Source organism: Procambarus clarkii, chromosome 91, assembly GCF_040958095.1.
Source record: "Procambarus clarkii isolate CNS0578487 chromosome 91, FALCON_Pclarkii_2.0, whole genome shotgun sequence".
NCBI classification, from domain to species: Eukaryota; Metazoa; Arthropoda; class Malacostraca; order Decapoda; family Cambaridae; genus Procambarus; species Procambarus clarkii.
The window spans coordinates 1,037,601-1,063,038 of NC_091240.1; the positions used below are offsets into that span (position 1 = coordinate 1,037,601).

Here is a 25,438-nt window from a genome sequence, read left to right on the forward strand (position 1 = left end):
ATGGGTCAGGATCTTCATCAAAGAAAAGGGTTCATTGTGTCTGCCAACATCAACACCCACAAAGATCTCACAATACTATATGATTCATTAAAATATAAGAATTCAGAATTAGCAGAAACTGTAAGCGCTTATCATGCCAAAATAACAAAAAAAAACTAATCATAATATTTTAAACCTCAAAAATTTTGATCTATTTTCTTTAGACTTAATGGATTGTGTGTTAATGAAACGCTTATGTGAAATGTCATAGTGTTATAGATTACTAAATTCTTTCATTTAAGATTTCACTAAAGTCAAATCTTTTGAGACACTTCCCGTCACAACCGCGGCGCCTTTGCCTGTGGTCCCTGGTACAAACAAAAATAATCTTGCTAACAAAATGTATCGTTGGTACGACAAATACATTCATACGTCACAAGCCCTGTATTATTCTCGTTTAAAATTGCAAGTTAACAAGGAGATACAGTCAGTTCAGCACTCATAAGTGGTTCTTATTTTGATAGAGGACAATACAATACAGAGTATTAGTCCAATGGACCCCCTGAAATTCTTTCATGGGCTCCTTGCGGTCAATGGGCCCCTTTTGGCCTCATGGACCCCATAGGGCCCACGGACCCCCGGTTAGGAACTACTGACATCAATCATCAGGCAGGTTTTAATTACCAATAATAATCAATCAATGTTCTTGTATCTGCAAGTGTGTCGAGGGTACGCTGCTATGCCACTAATACCCTCAGTACGAGGGCACACTACTGGGCCACTAATACCCCCAGTACAAGGGCACACTACTGGACCACTAATACCCTCAGTACAAGGGCACACTACTGGACCACTAATACCCTCAGTACAAGGGCACACTACTGGACCACTAATACCCTCAGTACAAGGGTACACTACTGGACCACTAATACCCTCAGTACAAGGGCACACTACTGGGCCACTAATACCCTCAGTACAAGGGTACAGTACTGGACCACTAATACGCTCAGTACAAGGGTACACTACTGGACCACTAATACCCCCAGTACAAGGGTACACTACTGGGCCACTAATACCCCCAGTACAAGGGCACACTACTGGGCCACTAATACCCTCAGTACAAGGGTACAGTACTGGACCACTAATACCCTCAGCACAAGGGTACACTACTGGACCACTAATACCCTCAGTACAAGGGTACACTACTGGACCACTAATACCCTCAGTACAAGGGTACACTACTGGACCACTAATACCCTCAGTACAAGGGTACACTACTGGGCCACTAATACCCCCAGTACAAGGGTACACTGCTAGAGCACTCCATCCTGCTGCGAAACTCTAAAACTCTTAACTGCGACATGGGAAAGAAAATAGAGAATCACAGCCAACCATGACAAGATTTAAATAAGAACAATAGGCTGTCTACCATTCTCAATACAATGGATGTGGAAGCTGCTCAGAATTGCATTTCACCTTCGTAAACGTACATTAATGACGTGTAAAAAGGCACATCGAAGACTTTTTAATTAAGGCAGACGTAAATCTGTGTGTTTATGCATTTCTGCATGTAGGTTATATTATCATTTTATGAGCACTGCAATTACCTTCTGTGGTTGTTCAATAAATCACTGAGCAATATGTTTAACAAATCTCTTACCCCTGTCCATGGAGGACAGAAGAAAATGTATATATGTCGGTTAGCATTTGTGAATGTGTGGCCACGTCTGTGGTAGAAGAAATAAAATCTCACTAGAAAGGGCAGGTGGGGTTAAGATCAGAGGAGACCCCCATGGATTTGTTCAATATGTTATCATTATATTCCAGCATAGTTGAGGCAGTCGACAGCTGAATGGTTTGTGATGTTGTGTACCTTGACTTCAGCATTTTTGGGACACAGCAACCCATCAAATTAATAACATTCCAGTACACAAGATTGATGAAGAAAATTACCTTGAAGTCAAAATCCAACTCCCGGAAATCCAAAAATCCAATTCTATGGCCGTCAAGATTTCCAGCTCCGACCTAGGCTGATACCTGATACCTGATCAACCAGGCTGTGACTCATACGTCAGGCTGCGAGCAGCCGCGTCTAACAGCCTGGTTGATCAGTCCAGCAACCAGGAGGCCTGGTCGACGACCGGGCCGCGGGGACACTAAGCCCCGGAAGCACCTCAAGGTAGCCTCAAGGTAGGCTACGATAAGACCAGCAGCGCCGGATTAAGCTAGTGCGGGGCCTGTAGTACATCTTGTAACGGACGGATTAAGCTAGTGCGGGGCCTGTAGTACATGTTGTAACGGACGGATTAAGCTAGTGCGGGGCCTGTAGTACATCTTGTAACGGACGGATTAAGCTAGTGCGGGGCCTGTAGTACATCTTGTAACGGACGGATTAAGCTAGTGCGGGGCCTGTAGTACATCTTGTAACGGACGGATTAAGCTAGTGCGGGGCCTGTAGTACATGTTGTAACGGCCGGATTAAGCTAGTGCGGGGCCTGTAGTACATGTTGTAACGGACGGATTAAGCTAGTGCGGGGCCTGTAGTACATGTTGTAACGGCCGGATTAAGCTAGTGCGGGGCCTGTAGTACATCTTGTAACGGACGGATTAAGCTAGTGCGGGGCCTGTAGTACATCTTGTAACGGACGGATTAAGCTAGTGCGGGGCCTGTAGTACATCTTGTAACGGACGGATTAAGCTAGTGCGGGGCCTGTAGTACATGTTGTAACGGACGGATTAAGCTAGTGCGGGGCCTGTAGTACATCTTGTAACGGACGGATTAAGCTAGTGCGGGGCCTGTAGTACATCTTGTAACGGACGGATTAAGCTAGTGCGGGGCCTGTAGTACATGTTGTAACGGACGGATTAAGCTAGTGCGGGGCCTGTAGTACATCTTGTAACGGACGGATTAAGCTAGTGCGGGGCCTGTAGTACATCTTGTAACGGCCGGATTAAGCTAGTGCGGGGCCTGTAGTACATGTTGTAACGGACGGATTAAGCTAGTGCGGGGCCTGTAGTACATCTTGTAACGGACGGATTAAGCTAGTGCGGGGCCTGTAGTACATCTTGTAACGGACGGATTAAGCTAGTGCGGGGCCTGTAGTACATCTTGTAACGGACGGATTAAGCTAGTGCGGGGCCTGTAGTACATCTTGTAACGGACGGATTAAGCTAGTGCGGGGCCTGTAGTACATGTTGTAACGGACGGATTAAGCTAGTGCGGGGCCTGTAGTACATGTTGTAACGGACGGATTAAGCTAGTGCGGGGCCTGTAGTACATGTTGTAACGGACGGATTAAGCTAGTGCGGGGCCTGTAGTACATGTTGTAACGGACGGATTAAGCTAGTGCGGGGCCTGTAGTACATGTTGTAACGGACGGATTAAGCTAGTGCGGGGCCTGTAGTACATGTTGTAACGGACGGATTAAGCTAGTGCGGGGCCTGTAGTACATGTTGTAACGGACGGATTAAGCTAGTGCGGGGCCTGTAGTACATCTTGTAACGGACGGATTAAGCTAGTGCGGGGCCTGTAGTACATGTTGTAACGGACGGATTAAGCTAGTGCGGGGCCTGTAGTACATGTTGTAACGGACGGATTAAGCTAGTGCGGGGCCTGTAGTACATGTTGTAACGGACGGATTAAGCTAGTGCGGGGCCTGTAGTACATGTTGTAACGGCCGGATTAAGCTAGTGCGGGGCCTGTAGTACATGTTGTAACGGACGGATTAAGCTAGTGCGGGGCCTGTAGTACATGTTGTAACGGACGGATTAAGCTAGTGCGGGGCCTGTAGTACATGTTGTAACGGCCGGATTAAGCTAGTGCGGGGCCTGTAGTACATGTTGTAACGGACGGATTAAGCTAGTGCGGGGCCTGTAGTACATGTTGTAACGGACGGATTAAGCTAGTGCGGGGCCTGTAGTACATGTTGTAACGGACGGATTAAGCTAGTGCGGGGCCTGTTGTACATCTTGTAACGGACGGATTAAGCTAGTGCGGGGCCTGTAGTACATGTTGTAACGGACGGATTAAGCTAGTGCGGGGCCTGTAGTACATGTTGTAACGGACGGATTAAGCTAGTGCGGGGCCTGTAGTACATGTTGTAACGGACGGATTAAGCTAGTGCGGGGCCTGTAGTACATGTTGTAACGGACGGATTAAGCTAGTGCGGGGCCTGTAGTACATGTTGTAACGGCCGGATTAAGCTAGTGCGGGGCCTGTAGTACATGTTGTAACGGACGGATTAAGCTAGTGCGGGGCCTGTAGTACATCTTGTAACGGACGGATTAAGCTAGTGCGGGGCCTGTAGTACATGTTGTAACGGACGGATTAAGCTAGTGCGGGGCCTGTAGTACATGTTGTAACGGACGGATTAAGCTAGTGCGGGGCCTGTAGTACATCTTGTAACGGACGGATTAAGCTAGTGCGGGGCCTGTAGTACATGTTGTAACGGCCGGATTAAGCTAGTGCGGGGCCTGTAGTACATGTTGTAACGGACGGATTAAGCTAGTGCGGGGCCTGTAGTACATCTTGTAACGGACGGATTAAGCTAGTGCGGGGCCTGTAGTACATCTTGTAACGGACGGATTAAGCTAGTGCGGGGCCTGTAGTACATCTTGTAACGGACGGATTAAGCTAGTGCGGGGCCTGTAGTACATCTTGTAACGGACGGATTAAGCTAGTGCGGGGCCTGTAGTACATCTTGTAACGGACGGATTAAGCTAGTGCGGGGCCTGTAGTACATGTTGTAACGGACGGATTAAGCTAGTGCGGGGCCTGTAGTACATGTTGTAACGGACGGATTAAGCTAGTGCGGGGCCTGTAGTACATCTTGTAACGGACGGATTAAGCTAGTGCGGGGCCTGTAGTACATCTTGTAACGGACGGATTAAGCTAGTGCGGGGCCTGTAGTACATCTTGTAACGGACGGATTAAGCTAGTGCGGGGCCTGTAGTACATGTTGTAACGGACGGATTAAGCTAGTGCGGGGCCTGTAGTACATCTTGTAACGGACGGATTAAGCTAGTGCGGGGCCTGTAGTACATCTTGTAACGGACGGATTAAGCTAGTGCGGGGCCTGTAGTACATGTTGTAACGGACGGATTAAGCTAGTGCGGGGCCTGTAGTACATGTTGTAACGGACGGATTAAGCTAGTGCGGGGCCTGTAGTACATCTTGTAACGGACGGATTAAGCTAGTGCGGGGCCTGTAGTACATGTAACGGACGGATTAAGCTAGTGCGGGGCCTGTAGTACATCTTGTAACGGACGGATTAAGCTAGTGCGGGGCCTGTAGTACATCTTGTAACGGACGGATTAAGCTAGTGCGGGGCCTGTAGTACATCTTGTAACGGACGGATTAAGCTAGTGCGGGGCCTGTAGTACATCTTGTAACGGACGGATTAAGCTAGTGCGGGGCCTGTAGTACATCTTGTAACGGACGGATTAAGCTAGTGCGGGGCCTGTAGTACATGTTGTAACGGACGGATTAAGCTAGTGCGGGGCCTGTAGTACATCTTGTAACGGACGGATTAAGCTAGTGCGGGGCCTGTAGTACATCTTGTAACGGACGGATTAAGCTAGTGCGGGGCCTGTAGTACATGTTGTAACGGACGGATTAAGCTAGTGCGGGGCCTGTAGTACATGTTGTAACGGACGGATTAAGCTAGTGCGGGGCCTGTAGTACATCTTGTAACGGACGGATTAAGCTAGTGCGGGGCCTGTAGTACATGTTGTAACGGACACTAAATTAAAAAAAGACACAAATAATAAAATACAAGTCATTGACTTGCATATAAAAGTAATTATTTTTTCATTTGCTATACAGGTAGATAGTGAGAAATGTCTGGCACCTCAGTAATACAGTTACATGTAGCTGTATTTTTTAAGTTGCCAAAAGTAACAAAATTGCAATTAAAATTGTCTAGATTTAACATGAGCAATTTGTTGCTGATACTGGAAATGTCTCTTTCACGCAGTTCACGTTCAATGGTGATTGGAGTGAGATTGTTCAATCTATTTTGACCCATGATGCTCCAGAGTTAATTATTAATCATTTTCAGTTTTGAAAAAGAGCGTTCTCCACTGCACTTGGTAACCATGAGTTGAGGAGTAGGTACGCGAGGCATTTTCTACATTTGGATAACAAGAACCCCAAGAATTGTCAGTTATCACACGGTGCAACTACGAGTATATAGTGTGTGACCCTCGAAAATAAGGAGCCCGTAGCAAGTGTTACTTTTGCTGTAAGGTTAATCCGGCCCTGTTCAACAGACGGTTAATCCGGCCCTGTTCAACAGACGGTTAATCCGGCCCTGTTCAACAGACGGTTAATCCGGCCCTGTTCAACAGACGGTTAATCCGGCCCTGTTCAACAGACGGTTAATCCGGCCCTGTTCAACAGACGGTTAATCCGGCCCTGTTCAACAGACAGTTAATCCGGCCCTGTTCAACAGACAGTTAATCCGGCCCTGTTCAACAGACAGTTAATCCGGCCCTGTTCAACAGACAGTTAATCCGGCCCTGTTCAACAGACAGTTAATGCGGCCCTGTTCAACAGTTAATCCGGCCCTGTTCAACAGACAGTTAATCCGGCCCTGTTCAACAGACTACTCGACTCCAAGTTCGTCAATGAGTAATCAGCAATAGCCAAAAGCTCCTTGGCAATACTAAAATTCAGACAAGCCCTGACCAAGCTCCACCGACATAAAAAGATCATTACACTAACGCTAGGATCCCCATATTCCCACTGACCTAACCACGAAAACCATCCAACTGAAAATCCAACGGGTTCAATATAGGGCCCTCCGCTTGTTTGTAAACATCACCTTTGAATGACAGAGTTAGAACAGACCAGCATCACAAGTCTCTCAGGGTGGCGCCCCTCAGACACGGTGGTTTCACAAGAAAGCAACTCTATAGGTGTTAAACATATGTGTGTTGATGTTACGTATCCGGACCTCGTGGGCTTCCTAAGTGTAAATAAACACACCTGAGGGCAGCGCGAGTGTTGTAGCTGTGTGCTCATGTTCTTCCCATGACATTTTTTAATGTTGGTAAAATTGGGAGACATATTTGTATATTGGAACATATGTTTTCAATCTTTTGTATCTTCAAGGGGTGGTTAGGACTGACCTGAGACCGTGCTGGGTGTGGCTACACCTGTACACGTCTGGGACTGTGCTGGGTGTGGCTACACCTGTACACGTCTGGGACCGTGCTGGGTGTGGCTACACCTGAACACGTCTGGGACTGTGCTGGGTGTGGCTACACCTGAACACATCTGGGACCGTGCTGGGTGTGGCTACACCTGAACACATCTGGGACCGTGCTGGGTGTGGCTACACCTGTACACGTCTGGGACTGTGCTGGGTGTGGCTACACCTGAACACGTCTGGGACTGTGCTGGGTGTGGCTACACCTGAACACATCTGGGACTGTGCTGGGTGTGGCTACACCTGAACACATCTGGGACCGTGCTGGGTGTGGCTACACCTGTACACGTCTGGGACTGTGCTGGGTGTGGCTACACCTGAACACACCCCAATGAGTGCATGTTTAGTATATCCTACACCGTGTTTACGAAGCCTCCGCCCTGGACCAGGGGCACAACAGGCAAGCTCCTTGACATCCAAGGCCTCTAAATGTTCATAATAACTTCCAGAGACCATTCAAAACTAAAAAATTTGCGTTCAATAACTAGAGAGAGTAATGGTCGTATTGCATAGATGGATAGAGCCTATCCATCCAAACACGCGTAGTTTTTAACATATTCCTTTGGGTTCTGGGAGTTGTTCTACTCCAAGCCCGGCCCGAGGCCAGACCTGATTTCAGAGAGCTTGATCCACAAGGCTGTTGATTGGAGCGACCCGCAGGCCCACATTTCCACCACAGCTGTTTCTTCCCGCTGCCGCTCGGGCCTCGCCCACGTCCTCGGCAACACCTGCCTCATTTTCTCTCCCTTCCACCTCTGCGCACTGCCATTTCGATGCAGTTTCTCGGCATTAGCCAACCGGTAAGTTTTTGGTATCGGCCAGGCGCCCGTGGCCAAATACGGCCCCAACTGACGTGGCGGGAGGTCACGCCGAGCCCACGCGGGCTCTGGAGGTCTCCTTCAGCAGGCCTTCCAGGGGGGCCCTCAACACCCAGCTCCCCGGGGGCCCCCTCAACACCCAGCTCCCCGGGGGCCCCCTCAACACCCAGCTCCCCGGGGGCCCCCTCAACACCCAGCTCCCCGGGGGCCCCCTCAACACCCAGCTCCCCGGGGGCCCCCTCAACACCCAGCTCCCCGGGGGCCCCCTCAACACCCAGCTCCCCGGGGGCCCCTCAACACCCAGCTCCCCGGGGGCCCCTCAACACCCAGCTCCCCGGGGGCCCCTCAACACCCAGCTCCCCTGGGGCCCCTCAACACCCAGCTCCCCGGGGGCCCTCAACACCCAGCTCCCCGGGGGCCCCCTCAACACCCAGCTCCCCGGGGGCCCCCTCAACACCCAGCTCCCCGGGGGCCCCCTCAACACCCAGCTCCCCGAGGGCCCTCAACACCCAGCTCCCCGGGGGCCCTCAACACCCAGCTCCCCGGGGGCCCCTCAACACCCAGCTCCCCGGGGGCCCCCTCAACACCCAGCTCCCGGGGGCCCCCTCAACACCCAGCTCCCCGGGGGCCCTCAACACCGGAGGTGGGTGAGGCGGCAGCTTACACGTGAGAGAGGCAGCAGAGGACGGGTGCCACTAGTGTACACCGGGGAGGCGGGAACCTCCAGTTGGGCACTCACCTGGACGGCTGCTACATCATCCATGTTGAGGGGGGTGTGTCTGTCTGTCTCTGTGTCTGTCTGTCTCTGTGTCTGTCTGTCTCTGTGTCTGTCTGTCTCTGTGTCTGTCTGTCTCTGTGTCTGTCTGTCTCTGTGTCTGTCTGTCTCTGTGTCTGTCTGTCTCTGTGTCTGTCTGTCTCTGTGTCTGTCTGTCTCTGTGTCTGTCTGTCTCTGTGTCTGTCTGTCTCTGTGTCTGTCTGTCTCTGTGTCTGTCTGTCTCTGTGTCTGTCTGTCTCTGTGTCTGTCTGTCTCTGTGTCTGTCTGTCTCTGTGTCTGTCTGTCTCTGTGTCTGTCTGTCTCTGTGTCTGTCTGTCTCTGTGTCTGTCTGTCTCTGTGTCTGTCTGTCTCTGTGTCTGTCTGTCTCTGTGTCTGTCTGTCTCTGTGTCTGTCTGTCTCTGTGTCTGTCTGTCTCTGTGTCTGTCTGTCTCTGTGTCTGTCTGTCTCTGTGTCTGTCTGTCTCTGTGTCTGTCTGTCTCTGTGTCTGTCTGTCTCTCTCTGTCTCTCTCTCTGTCTCTCTGTCTCTCTGTCTCTGTCTCTCTGTCTCTGTCTCTGTCTCTGTCTCTCTCTCTGTCTCTGTCTCTGTCTCTCTCTCTCTCTGTCTGTCTCTCTCTCTCTCTGTCTGTCTCTCTCTCTCTCTGTCTCTGTCTCTCTCTCTCTCTGTCTCTGTCTCTCTCTCTCTCTCTCTCTGTCTCTGTCTCTCTCTCTCTCTCTCTCTCTCTCTCTCTCTCTCTCTCTCTCTCTCTCTCTCTCTCTCTCTCTCTCTCTCTCTCTCTCTCTCTCTCTCTTTCGTGTTGGAGTCTCTCCTCAATAAGCTTTCACATGCTATAATATCCATACATACTGACATACCATTATCAATCCCGTGGAAGAACTAATGATAGGGGACTTAAGGGCGTAGGAGGCAAAGTTTATGTCAAGCAGTATTTCTCTGGGGCAGACCTGTTCCTTTCCTTGTGATTACGCCGCAGTCTTCAGGGGCGCCGCCCCTACTGCTCGACGACACGAGCACCGCTGCTCCGCCACACGGACACCATCGCTGCCGATCTTATCCAAGTGTGAGTGACTAGTTTTAATGTATGAAATATAAGTTAGAAATTGTAGCGTTTTATGTACAGATGTGGATACCGGCCTCATGGAAGGAGGCCGGTATTCACGTCGCTTAAACCTCCTTAGGCACCAGAAATAGTGAAGATAGTGTATTCTACGTCCACCGTCATACCAGCCATGGTCCGGTTTTTTTCAGACGAGGTCCTGATCTCTGACCAGGTTGCCAAACTCTACTCGTGTAAGATGGAGTCTCGAGTGGTCATAGTTTACATACTGAAGACCCTGAAGCCTGATATTGTTATTATTTCTTGCACAAGTCATCCTTGCGGACCCAAATCTTATCTCCCAGTGGTCACTATTTCGCAACTCGTTCTCAATTTCCTCATCGTTGATCAACCTTCCCTTGTGGGCTAGCACCTTGTTCAGAAATTGTCTGTCCCTGGTGAGCCTCTTTACAATTTGAGTTAAGAGGCAGCCTTCGACCACCTCCACAACCTCCTCCTGTTACTGGGTTTCTTCTTCATGAGGTCCAGTCAGTTCCTCAGTAGCTGAAGTCCAGAAGAATACGCCAGTTATTGTTTCTAGAGGCACACATAGTTTCTGGCTTCCACCCTGTTGAGACTCCATCCCGCTTCCCCAGGGTCGGGGAGCCTCTGTCCCGACACGTGGGGGGGGGGGTCGATTCACCTACGATCCTCGACTGAGAGTTGAAGATGTAATCCACTGCGCCAGAGAACCCACAAAAAAATCTTTAACTCTCTCTCTACTACAGTTAGACGCTCTCTCTCTCTCCCTTCAGCCCCTTGTCCCCATATAGTTTCTGCAGAGTCCTCAGGCTTTATTTCCTGCACAGTGCAGCGTGTCTGGGTGTAAACTGTGGGTGTAGCCCATAACTTTATAGCTAGAAGATCTCAAGAGTCTACAGTAACCCGGTGTACCCAGTCTACCTTCTCTGCCCACACGAGCGTTCTTATGTCGTCCATCTTGCATACGTAATATGTAAGAGGTAAGATTATTATCCAAGTCAATCTTCGATCATTATCCAACCCTCAGATTATTATCCAAGTCAACCTTGCCCTAGACTGTGACCCTCCGCAGGATGCAACCCATAATAGCTGCCTAACTCCCGGGTGCCTATTTACCGCTTGGTGAACAGAGGCATCAGGTGTAGGGATGTCTCATTCTGCTCAAAAATCGAGCTCAGGACAAGTGTACTGTGAGCCAGAGTGACGGGGGGAGTATGAGCCTCCAGGTAGCCTAATGAGGTAGACCTGCCTTTGTGAGAGTCATTACCCACCTGACCAGATATAGGAGTCAGGTGTATGGATTAAACCAAGCAAAGGTCAGTGATTGTGACTGAGAAGGCGAGCATCTTAAGGAAACGAGGTAAGATAAGATGTCGACAGTATGGTACGACACGCGACGTGGGTGGAGGTCTTAAGACCTCACTTGAGTTTTGCGAGTCGACGGAGACGGACGTACGTCGTGGCCTCGTAATGAAGAAGGACGTTTGTAGCTCATGGTGAAGAATTGGTGATAAGCGACGTGACCAACGTGTGAGGAAGCTGTTAGAGGACGACGTGTAACGTGTTCAGTTATCGTGGTAACGATATAGGGGCGGCCTGGAGCCTATTGGGTGGTCGCAGTGGATAAATTGGGCAGGTGTCCCTGTATGGCACCTGTTGCCTGACTTCTCTCACTCAAGTCATGACGGGTAGGATCTGATAGTGGCACCTCCAAGATAAATGTGTGGACGACCGGGCAGGGCGCCATATTTGTGCGTCGTTGGACAAGTGTCGCCACGACATCCTTTTGCGTCTGGTGAACTTTGTGTATGGCGAACTGTGCTTAGGAGGTAGAGTAATAGAACTTTATATGGTCGATTTTCAAGTGTATGGTGAAGCCTGTGTTGAGGAACTTCATGTATATGGTGGAACTTCAAGTAGCAGTGGTACTTGGCGGACGTGTTTTGTTGTTGTTCGAAGCAGCCGTAATATTGAAGAGTAATATTGCGTCGACTTGAGAATGGTCCAGGACGGACCGAAACGTCGTCGTCCCTTCACCTTCTAGTGTGTGGTCTGGTCAACTTACTTTAGCCACGTTATTGTGACTCGTCGTCTGCCTAAATATTGAAGAGGCTGCAGGAGTACCTACCTAATATGTGGACCCATTGATGGATGGTCTTATTGGTGGGCCTCAGGACGTAATACAGAGTTATATGGACACAATTATTGTTTGAGGGAGTGCATGAATTCATATGGGATGAATGACGCAGTGCAGGTTATCTTGAGATGATTTCGGGGCTTAGCGCCCCCGCGGCCCGGTCCTCGACTAAGCCTCCTTTTTGTTACACATCCCCAGGAAGCAGCCCGTAGCAGCTGTCTTAACCCCCAGGTACCTATATACTGCTGAAACAAACGTACATGGTGAGAACGTTAATATTTTCTTGTTTGAGTTAAATTATATGCAAGTAGTTTAGCCCAGACGATGAGAGGGGACAGAAGGTTGCTGGCGAAGATTGAGCAGCAGCCTAGCACAGTTTATTTGTTGTAGCACTGACATTATATAAGAGTGATGATAGCTTGTTGGACCTGATAATACTGTGATGTTGTTTTTTACTCTGTATTTTTTAAATAAATGTTTATCTGTAGACGAACTTATACATATATATATACATATATATATATATATATATATATATATATATATATATATATATATATATATATATGTCGTACCTAGTAGCCAGAACGCACTTGTCAGCCTACTATGCAAGGCCCGATTTGCCTAATAAGCCAAGTTTTCCTGAATTAATATATTTTCTCTAATTTTTTTCTTATGAAATGATAAAGCTACCCATTTCATTATGTATGAGGTGAATTTTTTTTATTGGAGTTAAAATTAACGTAGATATATGACCGAACCTAACCAACCCTACCTAACCTAACCTATTTTTTTAGGTTAGGTTTGGTAGCCGAGAAAGTTAGGTTAGGTAGGTTAGGTAGTCGAAAAACAAATAATTCATGAAAACTTGGCTTATTAGGCAAATCAGGCCTTGCATAGTAGGCTGAGAAGTGCGTTCTGGCTACTAGGTACGACATTACATATATTATATATATATATATATATATATATATATATATATATATATATATAGAGAGAGAGAGAGAGAGAGAGAGAGAGAAAATTATGCCTGCTGTCGACCGACCTGCAATATATCATAAAGGGAAACTAGAAGTAGGTCATCCCAAAGTAAGGAGAGAGAGGGTATCTTGAGATGATTTCGGGGCTTTAGTGTCCCCGCGGCCCGGTCCTCGACCAGGCCTCCACCCCCAGGAAGCAGCCCGTGACAGCTGACTAACACCCAGGTACCTATTTTACTGCTAGGTAACAGGGGCATAGGGTGAAAGAAAAAAGAAATGCCCATTGTTTCTCGCCGGCGCCTGGGATCGAACCCAGGACCACAGGATTACAATTCCAGCGTGCTATCCGCTCGGCCGACCGGCTCCCCGCTATTTATTAAAAAACAATTTCTCTGACTTTACTGTATCTTGTAGCAACAATCTACAACTACAATATATGGCCATAAACAACTGCTGGCCGACCATTACGGGAACATAAACATTCGTCATAAACTGGTTATGAACAGACACTCGGACATTCTGCTGGGTACATAACTCCCGCAAGCAGTTGTATTCTATTAAACATTTAAATTGATTTGCAGTTCCCAAGCCTCGTATATTGTGAACTTGTGGGCATGTGGGCAGGTCGTGGCTTCCTGCCTACATGTGGGCAGCCCAGCTGGGGTATGTTGGCAGGTCGTGGCTTCCCGCCTGCATGTGGGCAGCCCAGCTGGGGTATGTTGGCAGGTTGTGGCTTCCCGCCTGCATGTGGGCAGCCCAGCTGGGGTATGTTGGCAGGTTGTGGCTTCCCGCCTGCATGTGGGCAGCCCAGCTGGGGTATGTTGGCAGGTCGTGGCTTCCCGCCTGCATGTGGGCAGCCCAGCTGGGGTATGTTGGCAGGTCGTGGCTTCCCGCCTGCATGTGGGCTGCCCAGCTGGGGCATGTTGGCAGGTCGTGGCTTCCCGCCTGCATGTAGGCTGCCCAGCTGGGGTATGTTGGCAGGTCGTGGCTTCCCGCCTGCATGTGGGCAGCCCAGCTGGGGTATGTTGGCAGGTCGTGGCTTCCTGCCTGCATGTGGGCAGCCCAGCTGGGGTATGTTGGCAGGTCATGGCTTCTTGCCTGCATGTGGGCAGCCCAGCTGGGGTATGTTGGCAGGTCGTGGCTTCCCGCCTGCATGTGGGATGCCCAGCTGGGGTATGTTGGCAGGTTGTGGCTTCCCGCCTGCATGTGGGATGCCCAGCTGGGGTATGTTGGCAGGTCGTGGCTTCCCGCCTGCATGTGGGCTGCCCAGCTGGGGTATGTTGGCAGGTTGTGGCTTCCCGCCTGCATGTGGGCCCAGCTGGATTAATATGTTGCTCAGAAAGCAACTAGTTTGTCGCCACTCTTCAAGATTTATAAATATAAAGTTAGTCGCAGAAAATTAAACAAATATATAAAAAATCAAACATGCACTTCAGTGATGTGTTTAGTAATTAAATAAAAGTACTGAACTTAAATAGAAACTTAATTTTTAATTGGGATGAAAATAATAATGAAATTCAGATGCAGTACCCGGGGGGGGGGGCGAGATCCCCCAAGTTGTTTTAATCACAGCGCTGCAAATGTTTCTATTCAACCACGTACTTCAAATACAAATAATCGGCAAACGAACCTAAACACCTGACCCAACCTGTGCCTAACTATAAACTAAAATTTATATATAATAAGTATATATGAGAAATCTATTTTTAATAAAAGTGTGTTAAAATTAATGAATGCAACTTTTGGGACGGCTTCCGCATTAACGAGCCTAGCCTGAGGACAGCTTGACAGTTGCCAACAAAGATGTCTCCCGCTTCTGGGTGTATAGAGTGAGTTTACTTTAATACTGAACTATGCTTTGAACTAAATTATACTTGCTGGCTGGCCAGTAAGCTATTCTGATGGCCTTAATACCCATTGAGAGGTTAGTACGCCTTTATTACTCCAACACCAAATCATGCTCAACGGAGTTTTTGTTTTCCTCGACGCTCGGAAAAGTCGAGGCTTCCTGTCCTCGTCGAGGACAGGAAGCCGGCGGCATCTCGGAAGCCGGCGGCATCTCGAAGGTCCTACCGTTTGCCTTGATGATCTTTTTCCAGATGGATTTTAAAACCTAACAGTGTTAGTGTTCACGGCTTCAGCAGGTAGGTGGTTCCATGGTTTTCTAACCCTGTGAGTGAAAAGGCATCTCCTGTTGTCAGTGCAGACATCCACCCTCGGGATGGTGGGCGTCTGCTCCGTGCTCAGTTGGAGGTCACAGAAACAAGCTGCCGTGTTGTTGCCCAACCGGGCTTGGGGTTTTCCTCAACTACCCGGTGTTCAGAGGACCGGATGGCTCTATCGTCTGGGGTCACTGGGAATAGGGAATCGCAGGGAATACTCAAATAGTTTTCGAATTGCATATTTCACATGTTTGAGAATAATACACAGTATTAACATAAAATTTAATTAAACCTAACCTAAACCCAACCGAACCATGAATAGGTTTGATAATAGTAAAATAATAGCACTAATTCCGTAGTTGTTTTGAAGTGATTACCTCCAGAGTATCTCCAACCTGAGAACAGGTACATTTATTTTTTATTTCTTTATATACAAGACAATACATTGGGTTGTCTTCTTACATTCTTGCAAAGCCATTAACTTGGCTAGAAACGGCCAGAAACGTTTTGTTTTATTGAAATGATTTGAAACATACATCAGGGTTTTGGACTTATCGGATTTATTCGTCAAAATGTAATGTACTATTCAAGAGGACAGAGCAGAGGCTTCCAATTGATTATGTACGGAGTGTGGGTCCGGCGTCCGCCTATCCTGCGGGAATCAGGGATCGCTAAGAGTCTAACAAGTAAGAGTAAGAACACACACCAAACGGTGTGTTCTGGCCACGAGGCACTGTTATTATTATTATTATTATTATTATTATTATTATTCCCTGGCAAGGTGCCGTCGAGGCTCCCAAATCAGCAACTAAATACATAACCTTAGGGGAAGGTAGAAATAGCCTAAGCTACTCTATCCCTTTGAGATGTATTTTTTTTCTTGTTTCAATAAACATACTTGAACTTGAATACATAACTTACCTTAGGCCTAACTGTAGATCCAAATCTATGATAGAAACGTGTGTTAATATATATATATTAAGACGCCAATTTTCTAGTATGAAAAAATTGGTACAGACACAACTAGGACGGACACAGCCTAAGAATGAGTTACACAGACACTCTTCCTTAGAGTAGTGGGATATCGTCGTCCAGAAGAGAATTACAATGTGACTATTTAAGCTGAGGGCGGATTGTTACTCCAGGCCCGATAATGGGGTGATTTGGTAAGATATTTTACGATTTAGCGCCAACTGGTGATCAGGATCATATAGTAAAGTTGGCTTCGTTCTCAACTCGCAATCGGGAAACCGATTGTGAGTTGAGAAATGGTTGGGCATGTTTCCTTTATCCTAATGTCTCTGTTCACCTAGCAGTAAATCGGTAGCTGAAAGTTTGCATGGTGGGGAAGGAATGCAATGAACATTAACGTCGATTCTGTCTCTCAAGAGTTCCCAAGCTCATGCTGCTCTCAAACTCTTGTTATAGAGCAATGCAGGCAAGTCCAATACCCTGATGATAGGCGTATCTCCTGTACCATATTAAAGCCAGCAGGCGGGCCGTGGGAGGCGGCGCCAGGTATGGTGGTGGGCGTCACACTGCATCATGAACGCTTATTTGTATCTGTTATGTTCTTGATTAACACAGACCGTTGAGAAGGGCTTGTTAACTTAGTCTTCAGCTTTAAGTTAACAAACTTCAGCTTTTTTAAGTTTGTTAACTCAAAGTCTTTAAGTTATTTTTTCTGAATTGAGGACGAATCCTCATAGTTGATTAATATTAAGTATAATTAGAATTTATTTATCCTTATATTATGGTTACCTTGCGATGATTTCGGGGCTAAACGTCCCCGCGGCCCGGTCCTCGACCAGGCCTCCTGGTTGCCGGACTGATCAACCAGGCTGTTGGACGCCGCTGCTCGCAGCCTGACGTATGAGTCACAGCCTGGTTGATCAGGTATCCTTTGGAGGTGCTTATCCAGTTCTCTCTTGAACACTGTGAGGGGTCGGCCAGTTATGCCCCTTATGTGTAGTTATACTGTAGTTATACTTTTAAAATAAGATATTATGTGCCCCCTCTCTGTTCTCCTCTCATAATACTAAGCACTAATCTATCCCTATCTTACATACGGCATCTGTGCATGGAGCTCAACCACTTCAAACTACCTCAAGCCCATCACCACCCAGCAAAAATCTGATATCAGAACAATAACAAACTCGGTTATCAGACAACACTCAGCCCCCCATGTTTAAATCCCTGAACATACTAAACACAAACTCATTCCACACCTTCTCCTGTGCCATTTACATGAACAAAACCTTGTTCGTAGATGCAATCGTGATTTATCTTTATCTGCTTTTACTATAATCTCTCTCATGACCATTATGAAGTCCTCTCGTTTGTCCTCCAGTTCCTCCTTTGTCTGTGTTGCTTGCTGGCGGGCTGTAGGCATTTACGATTATCACTTTATCATCCTGATTCCAGACCTGCAGTGCCTTTGTCAACTTCTCGAGGGGTTTCAGCTATTAACACTCTTACCTTCAGGTGTTCTTTCACCAGCACAGCCACTCCTCCTCCTTCCTAGTGTTCCTGTCACGTCTCCACACTAAGTAGCCCCTTGGGAATATGACCTTATTTAAAATATTTTCTTCAAAGTTTGTCTCTGTTAGTGCTGAATTATATATTTTCAGTTCCAATATTTTTTATCTCACTCCATCTATGTTGGTATGTACAATTTTCAGGAACATTCTCCTTTCTTTTGTCCTGTACTCCCCTTTCCTCTAATGATTTTGTTGTTTTGTTTTTATGTAACATTTCACTAGCTTTCCAGTCTCTAACACTTTGTAGAAGAAAAAATTATCTCTTCATTTCTATTCCAATTTAGATATTTTGCTTCAATGAAGTTCAATTTCAGCTCTTCTGTCTTCCTTTGGGAGGCCTTGCCTTATTGACCAAAGTTTGCCATCCTCATCACACTGCAATGTCCTGGCATTTCTAAGCACTTCCGTCATTTTTCACTCTATTAAATGTCACCCTTACGGGGCGGTTGTTGTCGTTCTTATATTTTCCTATCCTCCTAAATTCATTGACATTTTCCTTTTGAATTTAGGCCTTCTAAAAGAACTATTTTCTGTGATTTTCATCTCTTCTGCTTCTCTGTCCAACCTAGATGATATTTCCTTTTCTAAACACCCACAAATTATTATGGACTTACTTCCATCTGCAGTTTTTTGTACTAGTTTACTGTTGGTTACCAATTCTTTCCTAATTGCTCGCCTGATTTCTGCTTGTTGTTGGTCATTTCTGGTTTTGACTCCAAACACACTTTCTTGATCGTCTCTTTCTCTTTTAAAACGTACGTGTGCGCGCGCGTGTGTGTGTCAGGGCGCGTGCGTGTCTGCGCGTGCTAAGTAGTGTGGGTATCTGCCCTATCATCTCCCTGAGAATTTGTTACGTGGTTTAATCATTCTCTCCTAACTCGTCTGTCTCGTGCTGGATGAACATGGGGCTGCGGATGGGGGAGAAAGGAGGGCGGGGGGTTCATGGGGGGAGGATGGAGGGGCTAATGGGGTAGGGGGAGGATAGGAAGAAAGGGGATGGGTGGGGGATGGGGGGATGGCTATGACTAACCTCCAGCCTGTTACTGTGTTTGCCATATAAGTCTCCCGCGCAGGTGCAACCAGCCTGGCGCCGGGCCCCTGCATCCTCCAGCCCCCTGGAGGGTGAACTCCCTCTCCCTGGAGGGAGGGAACTCATACCTTCTTGCAAATAATAAATGATTATTATTATTTATTATTATTATTATTGTGTAAATCTAGCAAACAGTGTAGTTGAGAGGGCGATTGGTAATGGCATAGGCGAACTGACATGGTCTGGTGAGGCAGAAGACACCAGCAGGAGCGGTCAAGGGAAGCAGCAGCGAGCTCTGGGTCAAGGACAGCACCAGTGTCCATAGCGATGTCAGCCGTCTCCGAGATGAGAGGAGATGCCGGGACAGAGTCGGAAGTGGAGAGAGGGGGCTGGACTGAAGCTTTCTTACTCGCTGGAAAGGAAGAAGGGAAGGAACCAGGCTAAAGTTTCTCACTGCGAGACACAGGCGTGCCAGTAGCAGTGTACTGTGCAACAGCCTCCACAGTCTCAGGTGGCGAGGGAGAATGAGAGCGGACAAAATAACGTCTGGGAGAAGGTTGGATGTTGACCTGGATGGACAGTTGTCGGGGAAAGTCGAAAGACGTAGGAGAAAGCTGAGGAGAAAATGGGGACTGACGGTGAAGAGTACAGTGGATAAAGAAGACAAAAGTGTAGTAGTTACACCAAGACGAAGGGCAGCACAAAACCGGGAGGGAAGGGTGGATATACGGGTCAGCAAACCACGAGGAACACCTTAGCTTGAAATCGCAGAGAAGCAGAAGACGTGGAGCTGGCAAAGGTGTCGGGGGGGGGGGGGGGGGTTTAAGGCCTGTAAATGACTGCGGACCTGATGTCTTGCCTCGGGGAAAGATTTACGGTCACGATGTTTTAAGTTGAGGATGACTTGTCTAAATTTACGGTGCATGCATGTGCAGAAGACAGGATGGGCCTCGCCGCAATTAATAATACAGCAAGCTTTGGGAGAGGAGCACCGTCTTAGAATGACCAGGATGTCTACACAAGGGGCAAAGCGACCTTTCACTAGTGCACTTCAAGTGACCATGTCCAAATTTCCAACACCTAGTGCGATGTTGTGCACAGGCTTGGAGGGGGACTACTCCTGAACGAAGCATCTGCCCCAGTAAGAATGACGGATAACGTAAGGGTCCTACCATCAAAAGTGATCTGAACAATACGAAGATGACGAAAACAACAACCACGAAGGGGACGAGTAAAGGAGTCAATGTGGAGGATGAAGAAACCCAAGACCTCAAGGCTATATTTAATATCCTCGACAGTCTTTGAAGTCATGATTACCAATTGCAACATGCTGTGGGGGAACAACTGTGCCAATACTGGCATTTAACAAGGTGTTTTTGAACACTCAAACTGGGGTCTCACCAAGGCAGGACAAAGTAGCAAGGCGCGTGACAACCTGCTGGGAAGGATTGCAACTACACATGTACTCACCTAGTTGTGCTTGCGGGGGTGGAGTTTTGACTTTTTTTGGTCCCGTGTGGCAGTCAAAGTGGAGTTAAAAGTAACCTGGGAATCCACTGAGTCAAACTAAGTGTTTATGGATATGCACATCATCAGGGTGGGTATAGGGGGTCATTGGGACAATAATATCAAATTTAGGACACGTAGCGGGGCCGAGGGAAGGGAGTTATCAGGGGAAAGCGTCAAGCCATTACCACTATATAGCACTTGGAAGGGGGGTCAAGATGAGGATAAGGATTGGGGGATGGGACGGGGGAAAGGAAGGGTGTCCAACCACTTGGACGGTCGGGGATTGAATGCCGATCTGCACGATCTGGAATGTAGTACTGGAAGCAGGAAGAGCGTGGTGATGGTGCTGAAGATCTCCATAAAGGAGGGTAGATGACTGGTGCAATTGTTACAGTAGGAGGAGCCACACCAAGAGACAAGGTAGTCACCACAGGGGCCCTTGGAGCTCAACCCAACCACAGAAGTGGAGTTTAACTTCTGTGGTTGAAGTTAACTGTGGTTCTGTTTACCTTAACTTCTCTTCACCGGGGAACTAGACCGCGCTGCCTGTCTTGTGGTACGTCCCTAACATTTCACTTCCAGATTTTGTTAATTGATGTAATGGATATTCGAAGTTTGGGTTGATTTACAAGACTGGAATACGTTGAGATAAGCAGCCCGGAGCAGCCTATAAGGTTAGGGTGCGGGTTAAAAAGTACCTTCACACTCAGAGTGCCTTCTCAACTCGCCCTCCAACAGTCAAACAAAAGAATTGTTCAGATCGGAAGTGAGTGGTCAGGAAGCTTCATCCAGAAAGTAGAAGTGGAGAGGGAAAAAAGAAACACGAGGAAAAGAAAAAGTTGTGCAGCAAAATCGGTGTACAAAAAAAAGAAAAAAATGCAGAGCACGAGGCTCAAAAAGGACAAATAAATTTACATCATATCGAGCAACACGCAAGCAGCCATCCACCACGCCCCCCTCACTCCAACAACGGAAATTGCAGGGAGAAAAAAGACTAGGTAGTCTAAATTTTTCCTAGATCTTTGACATGTTTTGTTCTACGTGCACTGATTGTGTTTTGTATCTAGTTGATATTTGATTTTCGTATGTAACTAAAATTTATCACTGGAATATCATTGTTTTCAATTGCCAAGCAGGATTTTTCTATTGAGGCAACTTTCATGATGATTTTAATATCAAAGGACAACATGAAGTTATATTTTGTATTTTTTGTGTGTAATATGAGGATACAACAGTGGTGAAAGAACAGTGTCTGGAGGTCAATGCTTTTTCACTGTGCTCCTTGAGGGTATCTTGAGATGATTTCAGGGCTAAGTGTCCCTGCGGCCCAGTCCTTGACCAAGCCTCCTTTTTGTTGCACAACCCCCCCCCCCAGGAAGAAGCCCGTAGCAGCTGTCTAACTCCCAGGTACCTATTTACTGCTAGGTGAACAGAAGTATCATGGTATAAGAAACTCTGCCCATTTTTGTTTCTGCCTCCATCAGGGATCGAACCCGGAACCTCAGGACTCCGAAACGCTGTACACTCGGCTATCAGGCACCCTCTCAGCTGCTCAGACTAATTTTGTTTTGTTTACAGTTACTCTGTGACTTGCTTTTTAGAAACTTGAATATCCATTGCCCAACTTTACCTGTTATTCCATTGGACCTTATTTTGCGGGCTGCTGCTCCATGGTCCCATTTATCAAATACCTTTGCAAAGTCCATGTATACATCTATATTTTGGTTTTCTTCTTTTCTTCTAAAGCTTCCATAATTTAGTCAGAATGGTAGAGCACAATGATTGTGAAAGGCCGGATCTTCCTGCATGTTTCCGACACTGCAGTGTACACACACAAAATGATGCCTCACTCGGCTAATCAAGGGTCATTAGGCAAGTGGAGCTTTACTGCAAAGTAATATAATTTTCTTATATATTGTATTTATTTACTCTCATATATTGTAATGTACAGATTTTTTATACAGCTTTATTACATAATTTTAGGTCATTTGTGTTAAAATATTATTAATACATGTCTTATTGTCGCTTCTTTTTTACTGAAAACAATAATAGCAAAGGAAATTGGAAAAATAGTAAATGGAGGATGCAACAAAATGTAAGATGAGGATTAGTCCCAATTTGTCAAGCACTTTCTAAAACATTTTGATACACATCAAATTACAACAATGAAGTCTTTTTGCTAATTAAAACTACTCCCAAGATTGTTTTAACATTTAAGTTTAATTTAGTTTTGCATTGACACTGAGGAGAACACTTAGAGAAAAGCCGCAAGAGCCCACAGATGTTAGCCGACTCGTATGCACTGGGATGAACATTAGAAATATATTGTGTACATGTACTATTTAACAAATACCAATACTGAAATACAGTAGAGTTCATAACACACAGTCTATGGCAACCAGCTTCTTAGTAAATAAGACATCAATAACTCAACTACAAAGACTATACAATTTCATTAAAAACACTTACATCAACCTTTACTGAAAAAGAAATTTCAATGTACAGTATATTAAAAAGAATTAAAAGAAAATACTTTCTTCTCCTCAAGAAAGGAGAATGTAATTTTTATCAAATTTTGTACCATTATCAGACAAATGAAAATTCAATATTAGCCCAATCAAGCCCAAAAAATGTCAATTTGGAAAAATTTCCAGAAAACTGGAAACTGTATTAAATTCTTTATAATGAGTCTTTATTCTATGCCGAGTTATCCCCCTCGGAAGAGGCGAACTTCAGCCCTCATCGTGGAAAAGTGGCACTGAAAATGTGTTTATTAAATCTCTCGTTTCCTGTCAGTTTTAGCTATATTGACAATGAATACTTTTTGAAAGGAAATCTAATTTTGTACAGAAATGATCTTTAGCATGTTCTATGTAGGGTTAACAGTTTCCGAAAAAGAGGGTCTGAATATACAGTAACTGATTATCGTTAATGTCTAGGTAGATTAGACTTTGTACATTAAAATGTTGTTTATTTGCATTCTTTCTTTTTACCATACTGTCCTTTAATATATAGTACTTAAAGTCTCTAATGGTAACCTAATAATATTAGTAAATCATTGAGTATTCTATCTTTCAGGACTGGACAGCAGTTTGATTGTACAGTATTACTCCTTTATATCAACAAATAATAGTACTTTACTGTAAGTGAAAAATATTTTAGTCATTTGAAATGGATTTGAAATTATTTAATTTGTGAGGAGTCTGTCAAATGATGATGAAATTGAAATTAAAAAAAAAGAGGACTTAAAATATTACGACTATGAAGTAAACAAAAAGTGACACTAAAATAACTCTCCTTGAAGAGCTAATAAGTGTTTCTGTGCATGAAAGATGTCAAAAATCATATATCAGAGAACAAACCAGTGTTGAAGTAGTTAAAGCAAGAGGAAAAGAATCTTCCTTAAAAATCAGTGTTTGAAAGTTAAGTATCAATTTGTTTGATTTAAAAACGAATTGCTTACTTTGTGGCAAGATGTTTCGGGAATTTTTTTTTAAAGGGAACTCAAGAGACCACTTAAAATGTGATGCAGTGCATTTATATTAAACTCTGTAATTACTTAAGTGTAGTTACAGGATGAGAGCTACACTTATGGTGTCCCATATTTCCAGTACAGTACTCTGTCATATGACACTTTGAAACTACTGATGGTTTTGGCATCCACCACCACTTCCCTTATCTTGTTCTACCAATCCAGCACTGTTTGTAAAAATTAATTTTATAATTTTTGGGGGACAGCTTTGTTTCCATAGCTTAACTATGATCTCCTGTTTTTGAAGTTCTAGATATCAAGAGTGTTTCTTCATCAAATTTTGTTGAGTTATGTTACTATTTTGTATATAGTGATCATATTGCCACTTTCTTCTATCTTCTAACTTTGGCATAGTTTAGCACCTCTAGCCTCTCGTCATAGTTCTTGTCTTCCAGTCCCAGAACACTTTTGTTGCATGGCTTTGCACCTTTTCCAGCTTGTTGATGTGCCTCTCAAGATATGGGCACCATACAAATGCGGCATATTCCAGTTTTGGTCTCACAAAAGTTGTCAATTGTTTCTTAATTATTTCACCATCCATATGTTTAAAAGTGATTCTGAAGTTGGAAAGCATATAGCACATGCTCCTTAGCACATGTGTTTTATGTGCTCCTTTTGTAAAAGTCTACTATCCAAACAGTTCTACTACCCTAGCTCTGCTCCCTTGTTAGTTCTTTAAAAACAGTGTTTTCGAGGCTGCAAAAAAAAAATGAATGACAAGTGGGGCTCAGAAGTGGCACTGCAAATCAGTAATGTCAGACTTGTTCGCAACAGAGGGAAGTTTTCATAGATTGTGTTCAGTAAAATTCTTTAAGCAATCTACAAATGTACATCACAGAAGTGGCAGACCTGAAGATGAACATGTAATTGAAGCAGTTCAACATGTTTCTTCATATATCAAGAAGAATGTCAATTTTCATTGAATGAAGTGTTTCAGGATTTGAAAAACTATATACCAACTGATAGAACAATCATGAAATGGCTTCATATCATTTATGATGAAGATATCATTAACTTCTGGACATAATGGAGAACTAGCCATTTGTTTTCGTAATACTGGCCATAAGATTCTTGGTCAATTTTCACAATACACGAAGGAAGAGCGAACAGGAAGAACATCTTCGTATAGTTCAATCTGGTGCAGAAATTGTTAGAAAGGTCATTAGATGCAAATTATGTGAAATTGATAAATAACCTTCAGTATCTGCATTTCTCAATATTATTGAAATTGACATACCAAAATATCTCCATCTGTTCCAGGAAACAATCATTTTAAAGAACAAAAAGAAAAGAACTAAGGATCATCGGAAAACTAAAATCACGTCAACATCACAGTTCTTACCTTCAAATTGGTCTTGGGCATTGTTAAGCATGGTACTTGGTTAAAAATATCTTATGGATATCATCTCGGCCGTAGGTTTTGGCGTTTCATATAAAGAAATTAAGTTATTTGAAGTATCAGCCCTTGAACACCCAGAACCAACAGTGACACTTGAATAATTTTCTCAATTTGTGTTTGATAATGTCGACATCAACATTGATACGATAGTTGGAACCAACATATTTCATTCAACAAGTGGAAGTTGAATACATTCCATATACTTTTTTGTATTTTCAGCTGGGAAAATTGACAAACTAAAAGCTATTTCCATTGCAAAAGTTGTTGGAGAATTAGGTCGTGAGAATTAG

General features: G+C 45.5%; 1 protein-coding gene across 1 annotated transcript; it reads left to right on the plus strand.

Moving 5' to 3' along the window:
- Positions 1–25,438, plus strand: LOC138359511 (uncharacterized). The gene is made up of 3 exons (XM_069318846.1): positions 1–120; positions 7,984–8,674; positions 25,368–25,438. The coding sequence occupies exons 1-3, from the start codon at positions 1–3 to the stop codon at positions 25,436–25,438; spliced, it is 882 nt and encodes a 293-aa protein (XP_069174947.1).

Bases quoted from the DNA above. Each gene is read 5' to 3' on its own strand.
- LOC138359511 (XM_069318846.1), top strand. From the start codon at position 1: ATGGGTCAGGATCTTCATCAAAGAAAAGGGTTCATTGTGTCTGCCAAC. The intron at 121-7,983 runs GTAAGCGCTTAT...TCTCGGCATTAG, and splicing joins ATTCAGAATTAGCAGAAACT to CCAACCGGTAAGTTTTTGGT. The intron at 8,675-25,367 runs GTGAGAGAGGCA...TTGTATTTTCAG, and splicing joins GGTGAGGCGGCAGCTTACAC to CTGGGAAAATTGACAAACTA.